At 34.3% G+C, this 22621-nt stretch overlaps 1 protein-coding gene across 4 annotated transcripts; it reads right to left on the bottom strand.

Moving 5' to 3' along the window:
• Positions 1 to 211: 211 nt before the first annotated feature.
• On the bottom strand, positions 212 to 13220 carry LOC126709115 (probable glycosyltransferase At5g03795). Of its 4 annotated transcripts, none has more exons than XR_007649320.1 (7): positions 13032 to 13219; positions 11758 to 11798; positions 11066 to 11211; positions 10840 to 10970; positions 2889 to 3237; positions 1069 to 2011; positions 212 to 485 (listed from the first exon to the last, which is right to left on the bottom strand). XR_007649320.1 is itself a non-coding variant. In XM_050409210.1 (5 exons), the coding sequence occupies exons 2-5, from the start codon at positions 11540 to 11542 to the stop codon at positions 1325 to 1327; spliced, it is 1644 nt and encodes a 547-aa protein (XP_050265167.1). In that variant the 5' UTR covers positions 11543 to 11798; positions 13032 to 13220; the 3' UTR covers positions 885 to 1324. The 4 variants fall into 4 exon arrangements, 1 of the variants encoding a protein (XP_050265167.1); XR_007649321.1 differs by having other exon boundaries at positions 11066 to 11203; XR_007649319.1 differs by having other exon boundaries at positions 11066 to 11798; positions 13032 to 13220.
• Between the last annotated feature and the right edge of the window lie 9401 nt (positions 13221 to 22621).

Below are 22621 nucleotides of genomic sequence, written 5' to 3'. Positions count from 1 at the left end.
ATATATTAATAAGCCATCACAAAAGCGAAACTTTTTTTTTTTTTTTTGAGAAATACAAAAGCGAAACTTTGATTTCATTAATTAGGAGTTAACACTGGAATGTACACATGGAAACTATCAAACATATGCTCAGTATACAATTTTTTTTTTTTTTTTTTTTTTTTTTTTTTTGAGGAGCTAGTATACAAATTTCTGAATGACCTAATTAATGTGTAGAAATTATGAATTGCTTTATAAGATCGTAAAGTCGCTTCCTTAAATAAAAGAAGCTGTAAATGATCACTCTCTCTCCCTAATCCCTATAAGTCTATAACCTTCTCTCCCTAGATATAAATATGATTGTACAACGAAATAAATTTACCCCATCCCGTTATCAATGAGGTCAAGTGACAAGTACACGTTATTACTATTCAGCCAAAAAAAAAATTGCACGGTCATTACTCATTACCATAATTATGACGACTCCTCTTTTTCTTTTGTCTTTCCTGTACAGCATGAACAAAAAGCTTAGACTCGTGATAAATGTGCACAAAAAAGGACAAAGTAATAGTGAATTCGAAAATAGAAAATTATCCACAGTAAAACTGTAAAAGACTTTTGTAGTCTTTTTCATTTTCGGCTATGTAAAATTTTTAGTCATTCTCGTAATTGAACATAATTTGATATCAAAAGGAGAAATGATGGATGGGGTGGTAAACTTCCTAGTAAAACACTTGTGGCAGCCCCTCCTGCTTTGTTCAATTATTGGTGAATGGGTGATTTAGCACATCAAATAAAGTTACGTACAAAGTGATGTACTTAAACCAGTAATAACTGAGCTTTCAACTACGGCAATTGATGACTGTAGGCCAAAAAATAAAAGGCAAAGGAGAAATAGGAATTGATTGGGGAATTAATTATTAATGTATGGAATGGTAAATTAGTAATAGTGAGTGAACATTATTTACCAAGCAAAAAAAATAGTGAACATTAATTTTAGGCAAGTGGATGCAACTAATAGTCAAAATCCTTGCGCAAAATGACATTCACATGTCTTCATATGTTGACTTATTATTAATCATACCATACCTTCATCATGAATCCCCATTCTGGCTTTGTGCTCCTCCCATCAAATATGCATTCGAGCTTGCATTTCAAAGCACTTAAAATTAGTGAAAATCAAACCAGCTCTGAGGCAACAAGGTGTTTCTGGATTCCTTCTCAATCTCAGTAGCTAAGCACCTACATTCTTGGATGTAGCGCGCTTGCTAGTTTTGGATCCATTCAACTTCTACACCATACTATGAAAACCAATATGAATTCATAGGAACACTTAAAAAATTTACTATGAACTTGGGATCTGAATCTGGTTCAGCCTGCTAAACCATATCGAATGCAGAATCATATGAAACAAATCATATCTAATTGGTCTTGGGTTCCAAAGAAAATGCTTCTGCACCATCTTCACATTAATTTGCATTTTAAGATATCTTCTCATTGGTATAGCTAATAAAATCTCCTTCAGCTTGGGAATGTCTTTCTCAGCCACAACCACAGAGAATGCACTCCAGTCTAGTACTTCACTAAAAGGAAGGACAAAATTATCTGCAATAATTACTGGAACACACTCATAATAAATTGCCTCAACAATTCTAGGGCTGTTCACTTCATGACCCATTGGGCATATACAGTATTTACTACTTTTCATGTGTTGAACATAAGACATCTTTCTGGAGACTCTAATTGGTAAAGGTCCATAAACTTTCATGTCTTCATCCTTGTCACTCCAGTACTTAAGAAGTGTGGGCCGGACCCTACCATGCATGTTTCCTGCAAAAAACGCAAGGATTGGACGTTGTGATACTCTATTCCCACCTACATTTCTAAGAGGTTTTCTAGGAGTCCTTATGGTAGTTTCTGGAAGGGAAACATCCTTGCTCCCAATAAAGATTCCTTCCGATTGGTCAGCGTTGCATAGAGCTTTAATGGTGTTTTTGCATAGTTCCTCGTGCTCAGTAACTGTATAAGGGCCCTACAAAGTTTAAAAATAAGAAGAGGAAAGTTAGGTGAGTAAATATGATAGCAATATCTTGACAGATTATCATGATAGTGGATGCCTATACTCCAAAAAAAAAAAAAAAAAAAAGATGCCTGTATTACAGGAATTCTCGAATTTTGCAAGGCTGGTATGATTGTGACCTCGGGTAGACAATTTGGCACAGAACCACCGACATTACTAGCCATCATAATTGAGGTAGCCTCATCTCAAACCAAAACTACAAATTAGTACTTAACAATTTTGCAGATTGAAGTTAAAACTAGCATTTTATGCACGGCGCCCGGTTGATCTAAAAACAAAATTTAACACTCCAGCCTCCATAAATAATGGGATGCATGTGTCAGAAGAGGAGGAACTTCTAATATGTCAATAGTAATGACAAATTGAAATTGTATTGCCAGAATTTTCAAATGTAGAAAATATAAAGTTAAGAAAGCCTTACGGGTTGAATTACACCCTGCATACAATACACCAATGGCATAATATGGAAGTACAAATAGTGCATAATTCAATGTATGATGAGAGCAACCAAGTTTTCCTAAACGCTTTGAGAAAATTTCATCAAGTTGGTTCTTATATTTTTCAAAGAAAATAAACCTCAGCCTTCATCCCATCATTTTTTTTCTAAGGTCATTCCCCCGTTCATCTACACATGTTGCACCTGTTTAAGCCCAAGAAACTTTAAAGTTCAATTGCATTTTATTTTTTCACAAAGGATTTAAACCAGCCTGATACATATATAAAGAAAGGAGAAATCAGCTCTTCGAGTCTTAAAAGAGCTATCAACATTAGCAAAATTAGACAGACACATCCAAGCATTTCCATGATTAAAAGAAACAGGATACTGTACCCAGTCATGGCAAGCAACAAGGAAATGATCTGACCCATGTGTGCGATTCCAGAAGGGATACTTTGCTGCAATCATGTTCACATAGTCCCTCAGGAAGATTGATAGCGGTTTCATATCATGTGAATCAGGTACATAGAGTGCTGTCTCCAGCTGGCGTGCACTGTATGGCAGATAAAATAAGTGAGCCTTTTCAGGGTCTCTTGTCACAAACTGCCTGTTTGCCTCCATCAACCTCATGAACCATCCTTCAGAAGCATAAATTCCTCTGAGATGAGGTTGGTGAAAAATAGGCCTTGCTCCATCACGGTAAATGAACACTTTAAGTATCATTTCCATCAATTCATAGCTCCTGTAATTGACGCAAAAATATAATTTTTACCGAGTACAATATATATACATATATATATATATATATATATATAAAAGAGCAAAAACAATAGCATGTAGATATATATATAATATTTTATGTCGGTAAAAGATGAATAGAAAGCCTGGTATACTTAAGGGCAAGCTTGTGCTCCAATGGTTCTGCTGGCAACTGTTGCTAAATATTGGAGAATACAAGTGAAGACAATGGCATAAAGGTCCAAAATCTCAAAAATAACTCAACCATCATTGCAGTTTCTGATTTTTTATATCATTCCATTACCTTGATGACATGCCCCTAACCTCTGCAACTAATATATTCAGCTCATATCAGTATGATAAAACCTAGTGATTCTGTCAATGATATAAGGTGCAAGTGTACATATGGTCGAGTTTGAGGCCGGCCAATACTACTAAAGGGAAAAGGAAGAAGTTTGGAAAAATGATTTTCTCATTTTATTGCACATTTCCCTTACATAAGTATCATACTCCCCTTCTACTAATAAAGAGAAGGATAAACAAGAAACTAGATAAAGATAAAGATTTAAGAGATGACTCCTAATCAGAGATAATCCCGGTCACTATGGACAGCACCATGGTTATACTCATCTTGACCTAAGTCATAACTTCATTTAATTGTAACTAAGTATAACTCTTATTATCTAATGATCATCGACTGATCATCCAAGATAAGATAACCTAATCAACTTTCAACCATCCTATCCTATCTCTAAGCACCATTCTTCACTCAACATCAACATTATCCTTCGTGTATGGGTAACATGGCCAGCTTGGTTGGTTGCTGGCCCATATAATTCCCACCTTCTTGAAGACAAATCTTGAAGTTCTAATTAATCATTTGGCTCCCACATGGAATCTTCAACCAACAATCCTCGCCATTGGATTAAAGCTTCCTAAGTAACTTTCCATCCCAACTTAACCCAATGGAAATTGATTATCCACTGTGCCTCCAGAACCACTTCCCCTTCATTGCTTATCTATGGTAGTTCCAACATAGCTTGGACCCTTTGCACAAGCTGTTTCTTCAGTTGAGAAACATGGTACACAGGATGGAGACATGTCCCTGTGGGTAAGTCTAATTTGTAAGTCACCTTCCCTCTCATTCTACCACCTAAAATGGTCCATAAAATCTTGCTGCAAACTTCATGTTTCCACTTTAACGAATCCATCATGTACTTCAAGACCCTTTCTCAAGCGTCTGTTAGGGACATATTTTTATGTAATTGGCATATCTTTTGACAAAATGCATTTTACTTGTAATTGGGTAAATTTAAGTAGGTTCAAGATGATCATTACAAGTGATTAAATTAAAGACATGAAGATTACTCAAGAACTACTTAAGAAAAATGCAATCTGCAGGTCTCGATATCTCCTCGACAGAAGCTTGATTTGTCGAGATTCATTAAAACTTGATAGATGTCTCGATCTATCGAGCTTTCGGGATTTAGATTATAGCCAGCAACATTTTTATTCTAAAAAGCTATTTGTTTATGGGTTTTGTATAATCCTTATAGGACTAGGAAAACTCAAGATTTGTGGGTTTGTATAATCCTTATTGGATTAAGAAAGCCCAAGGTTGGTGTAAACCTATTTGGAATAGGAGAGCCCATTAAGCTCCTATTTAAAGGAGGAAGAAAAAGAAAAACCCTAACCCTAACCCTAGAGAGTTTCATAAGGTTTTCTTTTTGAAACCCTAGCCTTCTCCTACAGAAGAAAGAGTTTTTACTGCGTTTCTTGTACGCCGTTAGGTTCTGTAACTAAGCAAAGTCTCTTGCACCAAAATTGAAGATCTTACTGGTGTTTCATTGTGAAGCTGCTGCAAATCAACTACAACAATCAAAGGGTTGCTGTGGAGTTAGTGATGCAGCGTAGGCGTGTAGAAACAGAATTTGTAACACACAATTACTACAACTCTTCCACGAAACCTAAGTTCTACAAGAACACTAGGCTAGTAGGCAAAATAATAGAAAAAACCTCTCTAGCAAACTTTTATTCAAAAACACACATAACAATAACCTCTCTATAAAGAGTATTTATAGGAAAAGAATTTCTCCTACTCCTTGTAGGAAAAGATATTATAAAACCTACTTCTACTTGAGAAAGGAAAAACAATTTAACTAGAAAAAGAAAAACAATTAAAATCCTAATTCAACTAGAAAAAAGAAAACAACATAAAATATTAAAATATTTTATTCTTCCTTAACCAATCTGCATCATTCTCTCGGGGTTGGGGAAAAATCATCCTCGAGTTTTGTGGCAATCTTCCACAATCAATTGGAACCCCGAATAATCCTCTTCATCCTATTCTCCTGTGCAAGACAAGACGAATCAGTATACTACTTATCAATCTTTTCTCACTCATAATAAATCTTGATATACGAATTTTTATTCTTGACTTCTTTTGCCACGGCGAGATATATGAAGCAAGTACTAAAAAAGAATCCATGCACACATCCATAAACTTCATATTTCCTCCTCGACAAAGATTACTTAAAATCATTCGTTCACGCCTCTTGTTGACCTCTATCAATTCTTGTTCAATAAAATCCTCCCAGAAGGGATCAATAACCTTTTGTTTTTGAATGTCGAAAGTCTCATCAACGATGTGAGTTATGGGCTCATCTCGTATGTATACGACTTTATTTTTATTAAGCTCAATCTTTTCTCCTTGACTAAAATCTTCAGGATAGTCATCATAAATTGGTGGAGAATTCCAATCTACTAGACAAACTCTTTCAATATATTCATCATCCTCTTTGATATTGCAGGCCTCCTACTCGATATCAAGATCCTCCTCCTCCTCTACAAAACATGGATTTGGATGGTAGTTTTGAGGTTGACTTCCAACAACTAAGGCGATAAGCTGCTTTGAAAGCGCATCAAACCACTCCTTTATTCGTTGAAAGAACGCCTCTAATTGTGCATCGCGTGCAACCTCATCGCATTCATACACGTCATCTATGGCAACAGGTTTTCCCCCACGTACTCCTCTTTGTGCTATAGTAGGAACCTGCCTGACTCTGATATCAACTGATGCAACGTAGAGCGTGTAGAAGCAGAATCTGTAACACACAATTACTACAACTCTTCCACGAAACCTAAGTTCTACAAGAACACTAGGCTAGTAGGTAAAATAATAGAGAAAACCACTTTAGCAAACTTTTATTCAAAAACACACATAACAATAACCTCTCTATAAAGAGTATTTATAGGAATAGAATTTCTCCTACTCCTTTTAGGAAAAGATATTATAAAACCTACTTCTACTTGAGAAAGGAAAAACAATTTAACTAGAAAAAAAAAAACAATTAAAATCCTAATTCAACTAGAAAAAAGAAAACAACATAAAGTATTAAAATATTTTATTTTTCCTTAACCAATCTGCATCAGTTAGTCACGTACTTGGATTCATGCAAAAGAGTAAGCCGCGTACTAGAATCCGCGCATCAAATTGGTTAGTCACGTACTGGGAGCCATGCATTGAAATAAGAGATTGTCATTACAGAACAAGTCCAATTGGGTATTGGGGTAAGAGTTCAACTGTAGGTTGGTATAAGGTACTGGGATTCTTTTACTTGTAACCGCTTATTGTGATAATAGTAGATTCTCAGGAGTGGTAACCTTAAAATCACCCGGTGGGGTTTTGCCTCGGTGGTTTTCCCCATTTGTAAATAAATCACCCGTATCAAATTTAATTTCCGCTGCATTTAGTTATTTAGTGATTTGTTTGTGCTACCATGCGTTTGCATGTTAATTTGATTAATTAACAAATTTGGCTAATTAATCAATTAATTCATCACAAGAGGTCAATACGTTTTTGGCCTATCAGCATCAACTTCCACCAAGAATTTTTTTGTGAATTTGGATGAGGCCAAGACTAGGGTTTAGGTCATGGCCTGCTTAAGTGTTTGGAAGGAAAATTCTACTTCGGCCAGCCACATGAGCATTATTATTATTATTTTGTAAGTACTCCTTTGTATTAATAATACACCCTGAATACTTCTAATCACCCTATTAAACATTTGGCACAATTAGCATATAACTAGTGTTCCGTCAAAGTTTGAAAAATGATGTTTATGTGGCATGCATGTTCGGACCAATTCTTGCAATACACCATGATATCATCAAAGAATACCAGCACATACAACTTCAATGCCGCCCAGAAGATGTCAATCGTCAATGATTGAAAGGTGGCAAGGGTGTTGGTGATGCCAAAGGACATCACTAAAAATTCTTAATGACCATCATGTTCATGTATGTGGAACGCCATCTTATCCCTGGTTGTACTCTTGTTTGATAGTAACTAGATTTAAGGTCCAATTTGGAGAAGTAGACAGCCCCATGAAGCTCATCTAGTTATTCATCAATCATAGGTATAGGGTAAAGGCTTTCATTATTACTCGATTCAATGCACAATAATCCACAGAAAAACTCCATGATCCATCCTTCTTTTTAACTAAAAGGACTAGTGAAGAAAAAGGACTAGTACTAAGCCTTATAACTTCTATATCAAGCATTTCTTTAACTACTTTTTTGATCTTGGCCTTTGAACATGTCCATAGTGGTATGGTTGTACGTTAATGGTCCCTAAACCTGATTCCAAATTAATGCAATGATCATGTGAGCATGGAGGTGGAATTGTCGTTGGCACATGGAACACCAATTGATAATCTGTTGACAAATAGTCCAATACTACAGCCTGTTCATGTGTCAGTTCATCCTCCAACCCCTTTTCTCGGGCCTCCACCATCTTCATTAGATAGGCTTCTAACCCTTGGCAAGCCAATCATTGCATAGAATGCGAAGATCCATGCCCTGCCTTGCTAGTGGCTTACTCTCGTAGGATATACTTCTGTTTATATACTAAGAAATCCATAGTAAAATTGTTCTACTCATGAAGAGTCTATCTAAGGCTTTGTAGCCACAAAATTCCTAACACCACATTTGACACCTATAAGTCCAAGGGTACATAATTGTATGTGTTAAAGATATTGGGTTCATATTGACATAATGGCCTAAGAGGCCTAGTTATGTTGTAAGCCCATGTAGGGCTAACCCTAGCTTCTAGTCCCTATATATACCCTATAAAGGTTTCACTGTAATTGTTGACTTGATCATACAGTAAAGATGTAGCCGCTAGGGCTCTATCCCGTAAATGTTGGCCGTTGGCCAAACCACGTAATCCCTCGTGTTCTTCTCTCTTTATTGCTTATGCTTATCTATATTATTTATTCTCATCTTTAATAATATGAAATTAATACCCTTGGATTTCAATAGGCACAGCCTGAAATATCTGTTCACATTGTTGCCTACTACCATTGGCTACCATGAATCCAAGCAGCACTTTAATTTCTGTGCAAGCTTAGAATTCACAAAATTATGCGTGTAGCCTATAGCAATTATGATGCACACCCATCAGCCATATATGATGTCGGTTACTCAAACAGATTGGGGGGAGATCATTTCGAAGAAAGCATGTAAGGATTTCTCAAGGGTCCCCACCAATTCCTCTTCTGGATTGGCTTCTATTGGATTTCCTTCTTCCTCCATATTTTCCATGGTTTCCAATAAGAATACATGCTGTACCTTGCAATGATGTCCCAGCAAATTTTTTGTCACAGTTGTAATACAAGCCTTTGTCCTGTTGGGCTTGCATCTCCACCCAACTCAAGTTCCTGAATGGCAGTCATGCTGTCAAGATGGTGCCAACATTATTTGGTGCAAGTAGAAGTTTCAGTTTTGGAGTTGCTCAATGTAACTTCTGCAATTTTTCCTCTCGTGGCCAGTTCAAGACTCATGGCATAAATCATAGTCATGGGTCTGAATAATTTCACATTTGCTATTATTTCGTCTTGTAACCCTCCAAAAAAACTCCCAATCAAGCTCACTCGGGCCAGTTTTGTGTGTGTGCTGCTAATTGCTCAAAACTAGCTTGTTTTTACCGTACCATTCCAGTCTTCTCCAATTTGGAAAGTACCTTGTCGAAGTCTTCATACTCAAAGGGACCTGAGCCTACACATAATGCTCTCATAAATTCTTCCCGTGGAACTTTGGGTCATGTTCTCATGAACCATTGTTTACCATTGCAAAGTGACATTGAAACCATCCTATCCTATCCTATCTCTAAGTGCTGTTCTTCACTCCAACATAAACAATATCCTTCAAGCATTATCCTTCATGTAGATGTGTGTAATGTGGCTGGCTTGGTTGGTTGCTGGGGGAACTAGTTAAATGAAAATGTACTGGCTAATTGTATTCATAGCTGAAAAAACTAAATCTTATTCTCATACATGACATGCAAATTATCTTGATTTCTCAAGAAAGACTGCCTTTCCCGTAAACCTATCATATTTCCAATGTACCAACTTTCACCTATTCATTGTTACCAACCAACTACTACCTTTTTTCTCTGAAGACAAACTATCAGCTTAATCAATATTTTGTAAAAATTTATTCACTCCCCAACAAAGACTTTCATCTTTTGAGTTGCATGGCTTTATCCTTTAATTCACACTAATGAATGTCAGTGTCTAACATAGCATCTATATAAATCCATCTTTCATCTCCAATTTCTGTATCTGGTGCCTACTATTGATCAGAGGGGGACAATTTTCCATACTGAAGTCATTTCTTTAGTTTTCTTCTCTCTCAAAGTTGGAATCTTGTTCAGTGCAAGCAATCCCCCACCCCCACTGGCTCCACCTCTTATTTGGATGAGAGATCCTTAGCCAGAACAACTGAAACTGAGTGTGTGTAGCAATCAATATATACAATGGGCATAATGGAGGTGGGAATGCAGTGGTTTGCTCTAATGTTTTAACATTGTCTATCACACAGAACCCGCTTAAATCTTTGAGACTTTTTCTTTTTTTTTGGAAGTGGGAGGGAGAGGATCAACTAAAAGAATTAAATCCCAACCTACTGCCTAATGTGTACCAAAACTGTGATTACATTTTTTTTTTAATCCTGGATTTCCTCCTGTTCCACAAGTCACCCTTCATGTTAATAATTTCAAGCAGGCAATGCACTACTTTATACACATATTTAATAACTTATGTAATCATTTGGCCAATGAGCTTTGGCTCAAATGGCATTTTGTCCTCTGAAAAGAATGGGTGTAGGGTGGGATCGTGAGTTCAACTTAAATCCAAACTATCTCTAAACTGTCTTCAAAAGACTTGCAACTTAAATCTCAACATACAATCCAACAATAATAATAGATAAACCAATCAGGAAGATGCAGAATTTCAAAAATAAATGACCTAGTTTGAGGTTTGCTTGGTAATGTTTCTCATACCATGCAAGATAGCAAATGATAAATTCTCTAAAAATTCAAAATCCAACCTGACATTCTGAATCATTACTTTTACATTTGTTCAAGTAAGTAATATGTGAGAAAATAAACCTTATCAGTCAAACCAATGGAAAATAAATATCAATCATTTTTTGATAAGAAAAATAAATGTCAATCATAATTCAGAGCATTACTTAAGATAACAAGAAAGTCATATAAACAACAGTAAGCATGACGCAGCAAGCATGAAAACCTTTCTATAAAATATACCTTTTGAAAACAGAGACGTTCTGAAATAAGGGAGTAAACAGATCAGGATCATCAACAACCATAGGGGCATGTTCAATCTCTTTTTTGGCATACACAAGCGCCTCATTTGGTGACAAGGACCAAATGTATCTCTGAAAATATAGACATGAAGGTTAAACCATTGGTAATAACTCCCTTTGTTAAATTTCAAAAAAGAAAACAAAAGTACAACTCTCAATAATTCTACCTGCAAGTGAGATGGAATGGTTTTACGAGGAGGGGGAGGAGGAGGAGGAGGAGGTAGAACTTTTGGATTGCCTTCTGGTTTAATCTTTTTTCTCCTTCTAGATGTAGAGTTTCTCCTTAGAGGAGTGGCCGTCCTCATCTGCTCAACTGGCACTGATTCAATCAACTTAATAGAAGAATTCACTGAAACAATGGGGCCAGCTTGAACAAGTTGAAACTGTTCAGCCCTTGCCTCAGTTAAGGCCTCCCTCAATGGAATTGTACCATTCAAAGATTCATATGATGAAAATTTAACAGGAGGTGACAGAAACAACATGTGCAGTGGATAAGGAAGTATAAACATTTGAAACACGATGCCAAATATTGTCAAAATGACCCCAACAAAAAGCAGTTTTCTCCAATCAACTCTATACCCTATGCAACAGTGGACGAGTTTTTTCATCAGGATAACACCAATGTGCCACATTGATTTGTTCATGTCATTGTACTATGAGTTTCAACCTTGCCCATCTATAAAACAGCAAAAAGAACAAGTCCCATTGACCATAACATGAACATATCATTCTATAATACTCCTCAATGGGACAGGGCTCCAAAAATCAAAAGTATTAACATATGATTGCACCTAAAAACACCAACTCAAATTGGTACGTATTTCTGTTCTTGAAAATCTAAAACATGATTCCATCTCACCAAAGGCTTTCAATTCCAGCTGCTTAATAAGAGACTGACACCTGAAGCCCAAAAAATAAATACATTAAAGATCATTTTTAAACCTGTTCACATAAAAATGACAAGATTAATTAAAATGTTTTTCATCAAATTTCTGTCATGATCAAAGCCAAAAATTATGGTCACCACATCATAAAGGACTTGATAGACATAAACGAAATAAAAAACCAAAAGGTGGAAACAAGAGAGAGAATTGATTTGTAAATTATGACTTCATGAAAACATGAGGGAGGAAAAAGAGAGGAAAATTGAAAAGAAAACCCTTTTTTTTGTCCACGCTTATGAAGTATGTTCATAATCTGGAGACATATCAATTTCCATACATGCAGTGTGATAGCATGTGTTTATGCAACTTAAGAAAATAATTATTTTACGCAACTTCCTACATAACATTTCTCTTTAAAAAGGATAAGAAAATCAATGTGGTGAAAGGGTTCCAAAATAGAGCAGATCCCACTTGCTTTCTGTGTTAGATTGAGTGAAAACATTAATGAGGCTGAAAGAAAGCTATTCACTAAAAAACCCTCAGTCGCAAAACTATGAGGTGAACTATGGATCTTCAACACACAAGTTGGGCGCGTCAATTTATGACACTAGGCACTAACACAGGAAAAGTTATCTTCCATGAAAATATGATATTTACTTTCAGCACTCAATCATTATTAACTCAATTCTTTCTTGAATATTTTTTTATTTTATTTTAAAACACCATTACAAGAAAAGGTAATGCTTAAATCCTCAAGAATTTATTTATTGCTAAAGAGCAGAACATGTACTCCATTTCAAATAATATCAACTTGCCTGTGAAACGACTTGAGTTCATACCATTCGAATTAACCTTGTCAAGCATCAATTATCATCACCATTCACCAAAATACAAAACATCGAATATAATTTACAGAACATATTTTTGATAATTACTGAGCAAAGCTGGTGGAAAATATGCGCTCACATAACTAATGTAATTAGGCGTATAAATCTGATTCTTTGAATTCAATTTATATTGGAATTCAAAATTAGCATGTTTCGATTAGTAGGCTTATGATCTAATTATATATGGGATTTAACTTGTTGAGTTTAGAAAAATAAATTCGAGACTAATCACAAATATAAAATATATGAAATATCAAGTAAATTTTGAAATATAGAACCTGAAAGAGAATTGTAAAGCAAAGAGAAAAGCTAAATATTATGAATGACAGAATGAAAATGAAAAGTGAACAAAATAACCATACCTTGATCCAGCGAGAGCGAAGAGATTTGAATTGTAGGTAGAGGTACCGAATTACGAAATGAAATTGAAGAACATAATGAATCAGCAATTTCCAGGGAGAGAGAGAGTGAACGTCAAGATTTGAATGGAGGGAAGAAAAGTAGAAAACAGAGGAATGGGCTAGGCTGGCGAGACGGTGGGTAATTGGTAACGTCTATGGAATATATAGGCTCTATTGACTTTTTCATTTGTACAAAATTAACTAAATTAGGACAAAGATATTCATAACTCAACTGTATTTTATCGTTATTTTTTAGAAAAAAATTTAACTATAAAATTGTTCTATAATTTTATTTAATATTATTAACATTATTATATATTTTAAAATTTTAATGGTTAGATTGCATGTTATTTATGTTCTTAATACACATGTTAAATTTTGTGTCAATCAAATATTATTTACTATGTAATTTATAAAATTATATTTTATGCATAATTTTAAATTACAAAACTTGCAATCTAAAAAAATTTATTAATGATATAGCTATTGATCTTTAATTTTCTGGAAATTTTGTAAGCATGGAGGATATAAGAAGAAAATGTAATCTAATAGTGAATTTGTCAAAATTTATCTTTAATAAAAAGATATTAGATAAGGTTGTAGCCTAATTTTGTAGCTAAATTTTTGTCAACTTATAACTAACTAACATTTCTTAATATTATCCTCTAACTATGAATTATCCAAAAATAAAAACTCAACTGGCTTTTTTTTTTTTCTTGCTAAGCTTTGTTTTGGTTTTTTTCACAATACAGGTAATGAGATCCAAAAACATGTTCTTCGGCTAAAAAGAGCAAATTACATGTACCAACTTCTAGTATGTATATCTTTTTCTTTCTTTTCTTTTTTCTTTCTTTTTTTTGTTGGACAAATTAGCATAATTATATCCCTAAAAATGAGATATCATGTATGTTTTTTTTAACACTTATATCTCATTTCATATAATTAGTAAAAATTCTTAATAACATATTATGATGATAACTCATTAAATTAAATAATATATTAATTATACTATCCTCATTTAATAAATGTTCACATCATAGAATTATTTGATTGGGGTTATTATATAACACTCTAAAGTATAATAAATATCTACTTTCTTCTCTCATATAATGGTAAATGTAGGGATGGCAAACCCAGAAGGGTATATTGAGCCATGGGCCCTGTTCGAGAATATTCAATAGTCCGAGGACGAGTAGACGCTAGTGTGGGAATGCAAGCTAATGAATGGGCGAAGGGGTCTAGTTTTAAGATTCCAAGAAGCATGTCCGAGGACAGATTTCACCTCGGCTTAACAGGGCAGAGGTCAAAAGGGTTGGTCTGACATCAGGGACAACGTTCTGGGCGATTCTGCTAGCAGGGATAAGCATTAGGAAGGGATAAGGTAAAAAAAAAAGTGAGAAATATCTGAGGGAAAGCTGTTACCACTGCATTAAATGCTTTGTAGCTAACTTTCTGGTCACATTAATGTAGAAGTGATGCCTGAACAGTGATGTTCAACCTTACAGCTACCACTAAAAGTTTCAGGAATGTGTTGATGGGACAAGGACAAAAGCTAGATAGAAAAGAGGGGGGCAATATAAAGGAGAAGGATCCCACTACATGAGGGGATCAGAGAATTGAGGGAAAAACACTGTAACAATAAGAACTAGACTTGTAATCAAATTCAAAAGATATATATAGAAGAACTAATCTCCTCGGATTGTGCCGAGGAAGGTTTTCTTTGGATAAAACTGGATTTTCTTTGCTTTCTCGTCATCTGAATCACCATAATTGTTGGCCAACTCATTAGAACCTAGTTTTCTAACTCATTTTGTACAAATTTATTGTATTGGGCTCTTTGGACCTAGATCTTATTACCTTTTGGGCTTAAAAACCAAATTATGTCCTTACAGTAAATCTTATAATTAAATTCAAACATGACTTTCCTAAAAAAATCATAATATGACCTATTTTTTATGGGAGATGAGAAAGTACATGTTTATTATACACTTGAGTATTCTAATTTTCTATATGGGTGAGCGAACAAAATAAACCCAAATCAAGCAATACAAAATAGTTAAATTACTAATTTAGTTCTTTAATTACGTAGAAAAAACATAAAGATGACAAAGAGTTTATTTAAATGTCAAGGGACCACATTGATACAATTAATCATTTAAGCACCAAAAAAAATTACTCAAATTGATGACCGAAGGCATTGAGATTTTTTTTTTTTTTTTTTTTTTAGAGAGTTTCAATCTATGACGTCCGCTCTTAATAATAACTCTTTATCATCAAATCAAGATACTAATCAGTTTTTGGTGTAAGCGGAAATTGAACCCCAGATCTCTTACACAACTATCAGAAACTTTACCAGTTAAGCTAACTGGAACTCACGAAGGTGCTGAGATTGATTTGGCAATTGAGTGATATAATTGAATTATTGAGAAAAGAGCAATGCTAGGATCACATAATTGACCATAACTTTGGCCACAACTCGACATTTGACGAGTTATGAATGGTAAATGTGTAGACCTACATAAACCTACAACCACATTTTTACCACTCACACTCAATACGTGACAAGTTGTGAATAAAATTATGACTAATTATGTGGTCTTAGTATTGCTATCCAGAAAACCCATTAATTTTTTTTTTTTCAGAAAGGAACACTACAGGACCCGTGGACTTTTTTTGTTATTTTGTTAGTCGGTATAACCAATCTGTATAGAAGTTAGAACAAAGAAAACAAACCCGCCCACTTCACAAAAGCAAAAACAAAGCCGCCCATGACTTGTGTGATGACATATGCTAAGGTTGACTACTGTTACAGGCTGATTGGAACACCTCAGAACTTGTATGATGATTTGTACAGCCTGTAGTAATTAAAAAGATTCGTGCTTAAATTTGGGTCAGCAGTCAGTGATTACATATTAAAGTTTTTTTTTTTTTTTTTTTTTTTTGAGAACATATTGAAAAATTGTTTTGGTTACCTTTCAAAAAAAAATTGTTTTGGTTATAAGTAATTGTAAACCAATCTGTATAGAAGTTAGAACAAAGAAAACAAAGCCGCCCATAACTTGTGTGATGAGATATGCTAAGGTTGACTTCTGTTTCAGACTGATTGGAACACCTCAGAACTTGTATGATGATTTGTACAGCCTGTAGTAATTAAAAAGATTCGTGCTTAAATTTGGGTAAGCAGTCAATCATTACATATTAAAGTTTTTTTTTTTCTGTTTTTTTGAGAACATATTGAAGAATTGTTTTGGTTATAAGTAATTGTAAAGTTAGGATTACAACAAACATTGTGATGGAATTGAATGATTATAGAGGATTGAAAAGAAATAGAATGCTTGTTATAAAAATAAATAAAAAGAATGGAATGTATTTACGCAAGGAAAATGAATAGAATAGAAAAGAACGGAATAGAATTATGTTACTTTATTTGGATGTTTTAAAATAAATGAATAAAAAAGAATGCAAATGAATGGAATATAAGTAATCTTGTTTAAGATTAATATAGAGGGAAATAAATGAAATTATTTTATAACAATATTACTATTAGATCATTGTTTTAAAATAAATTGTTGAATATATAGGAGTATTTTGAGAATTTTAGTAAAAAAAACTCATTAAATCTAACATCATTTTGTCCAATTCCTCAGAATTTCAAGGGAATAAAATTTGAGGTTTAAAGATAATCGAGAGAAATAAGTATTCTCTCCTACCTATTTCATTCATTCTTACATAAACTCTCAAACAAAGGAAGGGAATAATATTCTAAAATTATTCTCTTCATTCATTTCCATTCCATTCAATTCCCTCCTCCTAAATAAGGGCTAACACTTCACACATGAGTCATTAAAAAATATATTGTATGAAAGTTTAGCACATGATATTCTAACTTATGATTAGAATAAAATTTGGCTCCTCCAAATAAAGTGAGTTTATTTTAATTAATATTTCATGAGAAATTCACTTTTAAGTTAGATTTTGATGATGTCGAAAAATCACCAATGAGCCACATAGCCCTTACGCGCTTGCAACAATACCTGCACGACAATAGAAAAGACCTAACAGAGAGCGGCCAAAAACCCTTTCGAAGGTCAAGTTAGAAAACTTCTCACAACTCTAGAGTGTTAGAGCTGTGATGAATTGTGCATACCTTAGTTTATGAGGGTTTTGGGTTTTTATAATAGAAGAGGGTTGACAACTCTTCCTTAGTTTATAAGTCTTTTCCTTATAGGAGTCTCCATGAACATATTTTGCGGAACCCTTTTCTAGTAAGAGTCATTTTGATTAGCACTGAGCGTGGGGCACAAGATTTTTCCATATGCATCATGTGTGGAGACCAAATAGGGACAAGTCAGAATCGTCAGTCTCGCATACCCCCTTCAGCCTATTGGCGTCAGCTTTCCATCCTCCTCACCAAAGGTGCTCTCATCAGCTTTGAGGTTGTAGTGGGCCTTTTTTGGTTAAATCGGGTTGGGCTGCCTCCTGCAGTACTGGGCCCAAATATTCCGAGTAAGGGAGTTAAGACTGATCCAACTGTAACTCAATTTGGTCCGGTTTGTGCGCAAACTATGTCTCGTTTGCCAGGGGCACGCTTACGGCAGGTATAACTGTTTCAGATGAGTTATGGCAGACAGATATAATTATAATAATAAGATAAAAGAAATTACTTTGACTTCTTTATTAAAGTAAATAGATAATCCATACTTAAGAAAAGATAATCACAATTTAACAACAATTATTTTATAAAAAAAGTAAAGGAAACAAGTGGGTAGTATATGGGTTGATTGAAAAATGAAAGAAATTAGATTAAATCTGATCCGCAGGACCAAACCAATGAGGGAAGAACACCTCTTCTCAAAGTGAATAATCTTCCAGGGAGATCCTGCCGTGGAAATTAATCACTTTGAGGGAAGCAGATCTGAATAGTTGGTGCACAAAAGAACCCTTTTGTTTCTAGCAGAGAGTAGGACTTTGAGAGGGAGAAAGGGAATCAACCTATTGGTGCATGTCTGCCACTCTAACTCTCTATCTTTTTCTTTCCTTCTCTTCTAATGTTTCCCTTTCTTATCTTTTTTCTTTCTACTTATTTTTCTTAATACTTGTTTTCTATTTCCTGGTTTTCAAATTTCTAATACCCTGGTGCTTGTCGTCCTTTCTTGCCCCCTGTTCCTGTACACAGCAGGGGCCTCTTTATAGTGTCTGCCGTGACCAAATTTTACTATTTTAGCCCTTAACCACCTTTGTCTAGTCTAGGTGTACCTGCCGACCACCACTAATCTGTCTGTGTGCCACTCCTCATCGCCAGACAAAAGAAAACTATTTTGTTTGTTTGTCTGCCGTCGCACCCTTTCTTGCTATGGTATGAGTGCCTTCTCTCTCCCTATCCTTCATGGCATGCACCTAGTGGTTCCAGCTTAGCTTTGCTTCTTTGGGTGGTATGTCATCCGAGCAGGACACTTCTCCCAAAAGAGCCATAGTAAGAATCTCAAAATAGGTTTTTCCCCTCTCCCCACCGCCAAACCATGTCCTCTTACCTTTGATCCATGACCTCACCGTATCTTGTATTGGCTGGGTACAGGCTAGTGAGGTCTGGGCTTTGCGCATGCCTCTCTTCCATGTATGTCCAAAATTTGCCTACTGCTCATGCGTTTGTCGTGGTTGGCCTGCACAGTCTGCCGTCCGTTTTTGACTATTTTCTAGTTCCCCTTTCCTTTATGGCTTGCCCTACTTAGGGGCTGGGCCTTGCTTGACGGTGGACTTTGCTTTTCTTCAGCCCACCCTTTTTCCTGCTACCATCTCCTGCCATACCATTCTATCATTCCTACTGCGAAATTGTTTGCCTCAATCTTGTTGGGCCTCTTTGGACCTACTGTTTATTATTCTCCCAATGGCCCAATACAGCCATTAGTTTTTTTATTACATCACTGGCGGGCTCCTGTGTCCCATTTGTTTTCCCTTAAGCGTCCTGGGCCCGTTTACTTTCCTTGGGCTTCCTCGGCCCTTTTCTTAACTTTGCATTCCCATGGGTTTTTATTGAATTCTTTGGGCTTCCCCGACCTAATTACATTATTCCTCATCCTTGGGGTTCATGGGCTTGCTATCAACCCCTTACTTTCTATGCTTTCATTACTTTGGATCTACCATAGCCCATTCTCACTTTTCCACATCATATACTGCCAATAGTTTGTTTTTTCTCTCTTTCTGGGCTCCTTTAAGTCCATTTACCTCCTCAAGGCCCATTTGTTTATCTCATGGGCCTATGATCCATTATTCTTGCTTCTTGGACTTAATGGGTTTTCTATCCATTTGCCAACTCTTTTTTGTCCGTGTTGCTGGGCTTCTCCTTTCCACTTGGGCTTCCAAAATGGCCATCAATAGAGGTAAACCCGTAGACTTCCTACTGTCGACACTTATCAATGGACACGAGTAAGACTGACGGGTTTGTTTGGAACAATGCCTTATGCCTTTCCATCGGTGAGTGTTAACTTTACAATTTTATCTTTATCAGATTTAGTGGGTGTTTGGATTAATTTTTTACTAATTAATTTGTTGATTTGTAAAAAGTGGGGAAAAAACCAAAATTGTATTTTTTAAAAAGTGAAAATTTGTACATAAACAAATTAGCTAATAATTCTAAGAAAAAGATAATCCGAATATATATGTGTCTAACCAATGTATATTATATAAAATAAATTGAAATAAATAAAAACACAAATAGCTACATTTTACTCCATATAAAAAGGAAAAATTATTAGGTACTCCCGGAGTACAGAGAAATTATGTTCTCTCTCTCACATTTATGGTGGACCCTACCATGAATGTGAGAAGAGAAACTACCATTCTCCGTGCTCTGAGAATACCTAAGAATTACTCTATAAAAACGTAGGTTGTTTTCATAATCATATTCTCCATGCACTATCTGTCAATGAGCTGTCAACATGTGATTTGGAACATGTATGTGCATCCTTCCATTTTTTTCCTTTTTTTAGATGGATAGAATTTTCATTACAATTGGATTAGAGTAAAGTTCCCTCAACCTATTATGTGAAAAATCAAATTTGCTTTCATATGTAAACTTACTTAAAAATCATGTGACTTTTTAAAATAATTTAATAAATAATGTGATTTAATACATGAATGGTATGAATTGTCACGTAAAAATTGAAGAAAATTCTTTCAACCTAATTCATAGGAAACTTTGTTCATGTTAAGTTTAACGGTTTTCGTATTATTCTCATCGTAATCAAAGGCTAGCCCTTATCAAATTCTAGAAAATTATGAAAGTCTCCATTCAATCGTAGTTGTCAAAGTTTTTTTATTTTTTATTTTTTAAATAAAGTTGAAATCAAGAGAAAACAAGAAGGTGAATATTTAAACTAACCTCTTTTATAATATGTGGTTTTTAATAATGACCTCTTTTATAATATTTCAAAGTCATTTTCTTGAATTTACTCCCAAAAAAAAAAAAGTTATTTTCTTGAAGCAAATTTACGCAAAATCTATATATGTATAGAATGATGATTATAAAGTATTTTAACTATTAACAAGGTCAACTGAACCTCTAAGTCATTTAAGGAAACGGCTTACAGCCTCAAATGGAAGAAGGCCCTTTATTAACCTATAAAATATATGGACAAAACTTAGATACAATACCTTAGGTGCAGTTCCTTAGGTTTCTCTCTTAAAATTTTGACATGTGGATACTTAACTAAAAGATAAAGTTCAATCCTATGAGAAAAAAATCTACATGGCATAGTCTAAAGAGGGGAACCTAACCAACAGTATCTAAGTACTCTATTTAAGTCTTGCTCAAAATATATTATATCTATCTACCCTTCAGTGTAGTAACCAAAAAAATTAAGACACCTCATCTAGCAAAAAATAATAAAAATAAGACCCCCCCCCCCCCCCTCTCTCTCTATTGGGCAATAGAATATAGAATATATTATCTATATGTCTCACAATGCCAAAATTTTCATTAATAGGCCCGAAAATTTTAGTAAGTAAAAGTTATTTTTAAGAAGTTGTCCTTCCTTTGAATGATGTGCACTATGTTAATGTGTTTTGCTCTATTTAGATAATTCAAAAGTGAAAATTTTCCAGTAGATTCTTCCATTATCTCTCTCTCCAAATTATGATTAAAATCAATAGTTTTCTAGTCAAATTTATTATTGAAGTCCAAACGTTTATTACTTAAAATCTAACGTTGTCAAGAGAGAGATGGCCATCACTAAAAACAAAAGGAATATATATATATATATATATATTCACTCTCTCACTCTTGATTTTTGAAAAAATTAAAATTTAAAACTCAATATTTTTTTCCCTACTCTACTTGCTGCTATCTTTTTGATGAAATCTTATTTAATATTGACTATGTCATATGAAAGATTAAATAGTTAATCATGTTATCAATTGAAAAGTGTTAACGAAACTTGAATACAAAAACTTGATTAATAATTTTGCTTCTCAAAAAACAAGAAAAATAGTTAAAAGAAAAACAAAAGATAAAGTTTAAAATACATATTATTTAAATAATGTTAAATAAATTAAAGGCATTGATTACATATACAATCTGAGAAAAGAAACATAATATGAACATATATGTGTCTAACCAATGTATATTATATAAAATAAATTAAAATAAATAAAAACAGAAACAGCTACATTTTACTTCATATAAAATGGAAAAATTCTTAGGTACTCGTAGAGCACAGAGAAATTATGTTCTTTCCTCTCACATTTATGGTGAACCCCACCATAAATGTGAGAAGAAGGATCATCATTCACTGTACTCCGAGAATACCTAAGAATTACTCTATAAAAGAGGATAAGTTGTTTTCATAATCATATTCTCTACCCCACCATGAATGTGATAAGAGAGACTACCATTTTCTATACTCTGAGAGTACCTAAGAATTAAAAAGAGGGTAGGTTGACTTTTTAGAATAATTTAATAAATAATGTGATTTAATACATGAATGATATGAACCGTCACGTAAAAATTGAAGAAAATTCTTCCAACCCAATTCGGAGGAAACTTTGTTCATGTTAAGTTTAAAGATTTTTGTATTATTCTCATCTTAATCAATTACTAGCCCTTATCAAATTCTATAAAATTATGAAAGTCTCCCAACAATTCTAGTTGTCAAAGTTTTTTTTTTTTTGGTTTAATAAAGTTGAAATCAAGAGAAAACAAGAAGGTGAATATTTAAATTAACCTCTTTTATAATATGTGGTTTTTAATAATGACCTCTTTTATAATATTTCAAAGTCATTTTCTTGAAGCAAATTTACACAAAATCTATATATATATATATATATATATGTATGTATATAGAATGATGAGAATAAAGTATTTTAACTATTAATAAGGTCGACTGAACCTCTAAAGTCTGTTTGAAATCCGCTTATTTTGCTGAAAGTACTATAGAAAAATATAAAAATTAGCTGAAATAGTATAGTAGGACCCATGAATAGTACTAAAAAGTACGGCGAGACTCATGAATAATAAAATAAGTTAACAAACTTAATCATGCCAAATGGACACTAAG

Source organism: Quercus robur, chromosome 12 (assembly GCF_932294415.1).
Source record: "Quercus robur chromosome 12, dhQueRobu3.1, whole genome shotgun sequence".
Classification (NCBI taxonomy): Eukaryota; Viridiplantae; Streptophyta; class Magnoliopsida; order Fagales; family Fagaceae; genus Quercus; species Quercus robur.
Note: the sequence above shows the minus strand (reverse complement) of the source record. Positions and strands in the feature narration are given on the sequence as shown.

Coding starts and splice junctions, on each gene's coding strand:
- LOC126709115 (XM_050409210.1), bottom strand. CDS start 11,542: ATGAACAAATCAATGTGGCACATTGGTGTTATCCTGATGAAAAAACTC. Junction 10,971..11,065: donor CCATTCCATCTCACTTGCAG/GTAGAATTATTG, acceptor CTATATTTTCAG/AGATACATTTGGTCCTTGTC. Junction 3,238..10,839: donor AACGTCTCTGTTTTCAAAAG/GTATATTTTATA, acceptor CGTCAATTACAG/GAGCTATGAATTGATGGAAA.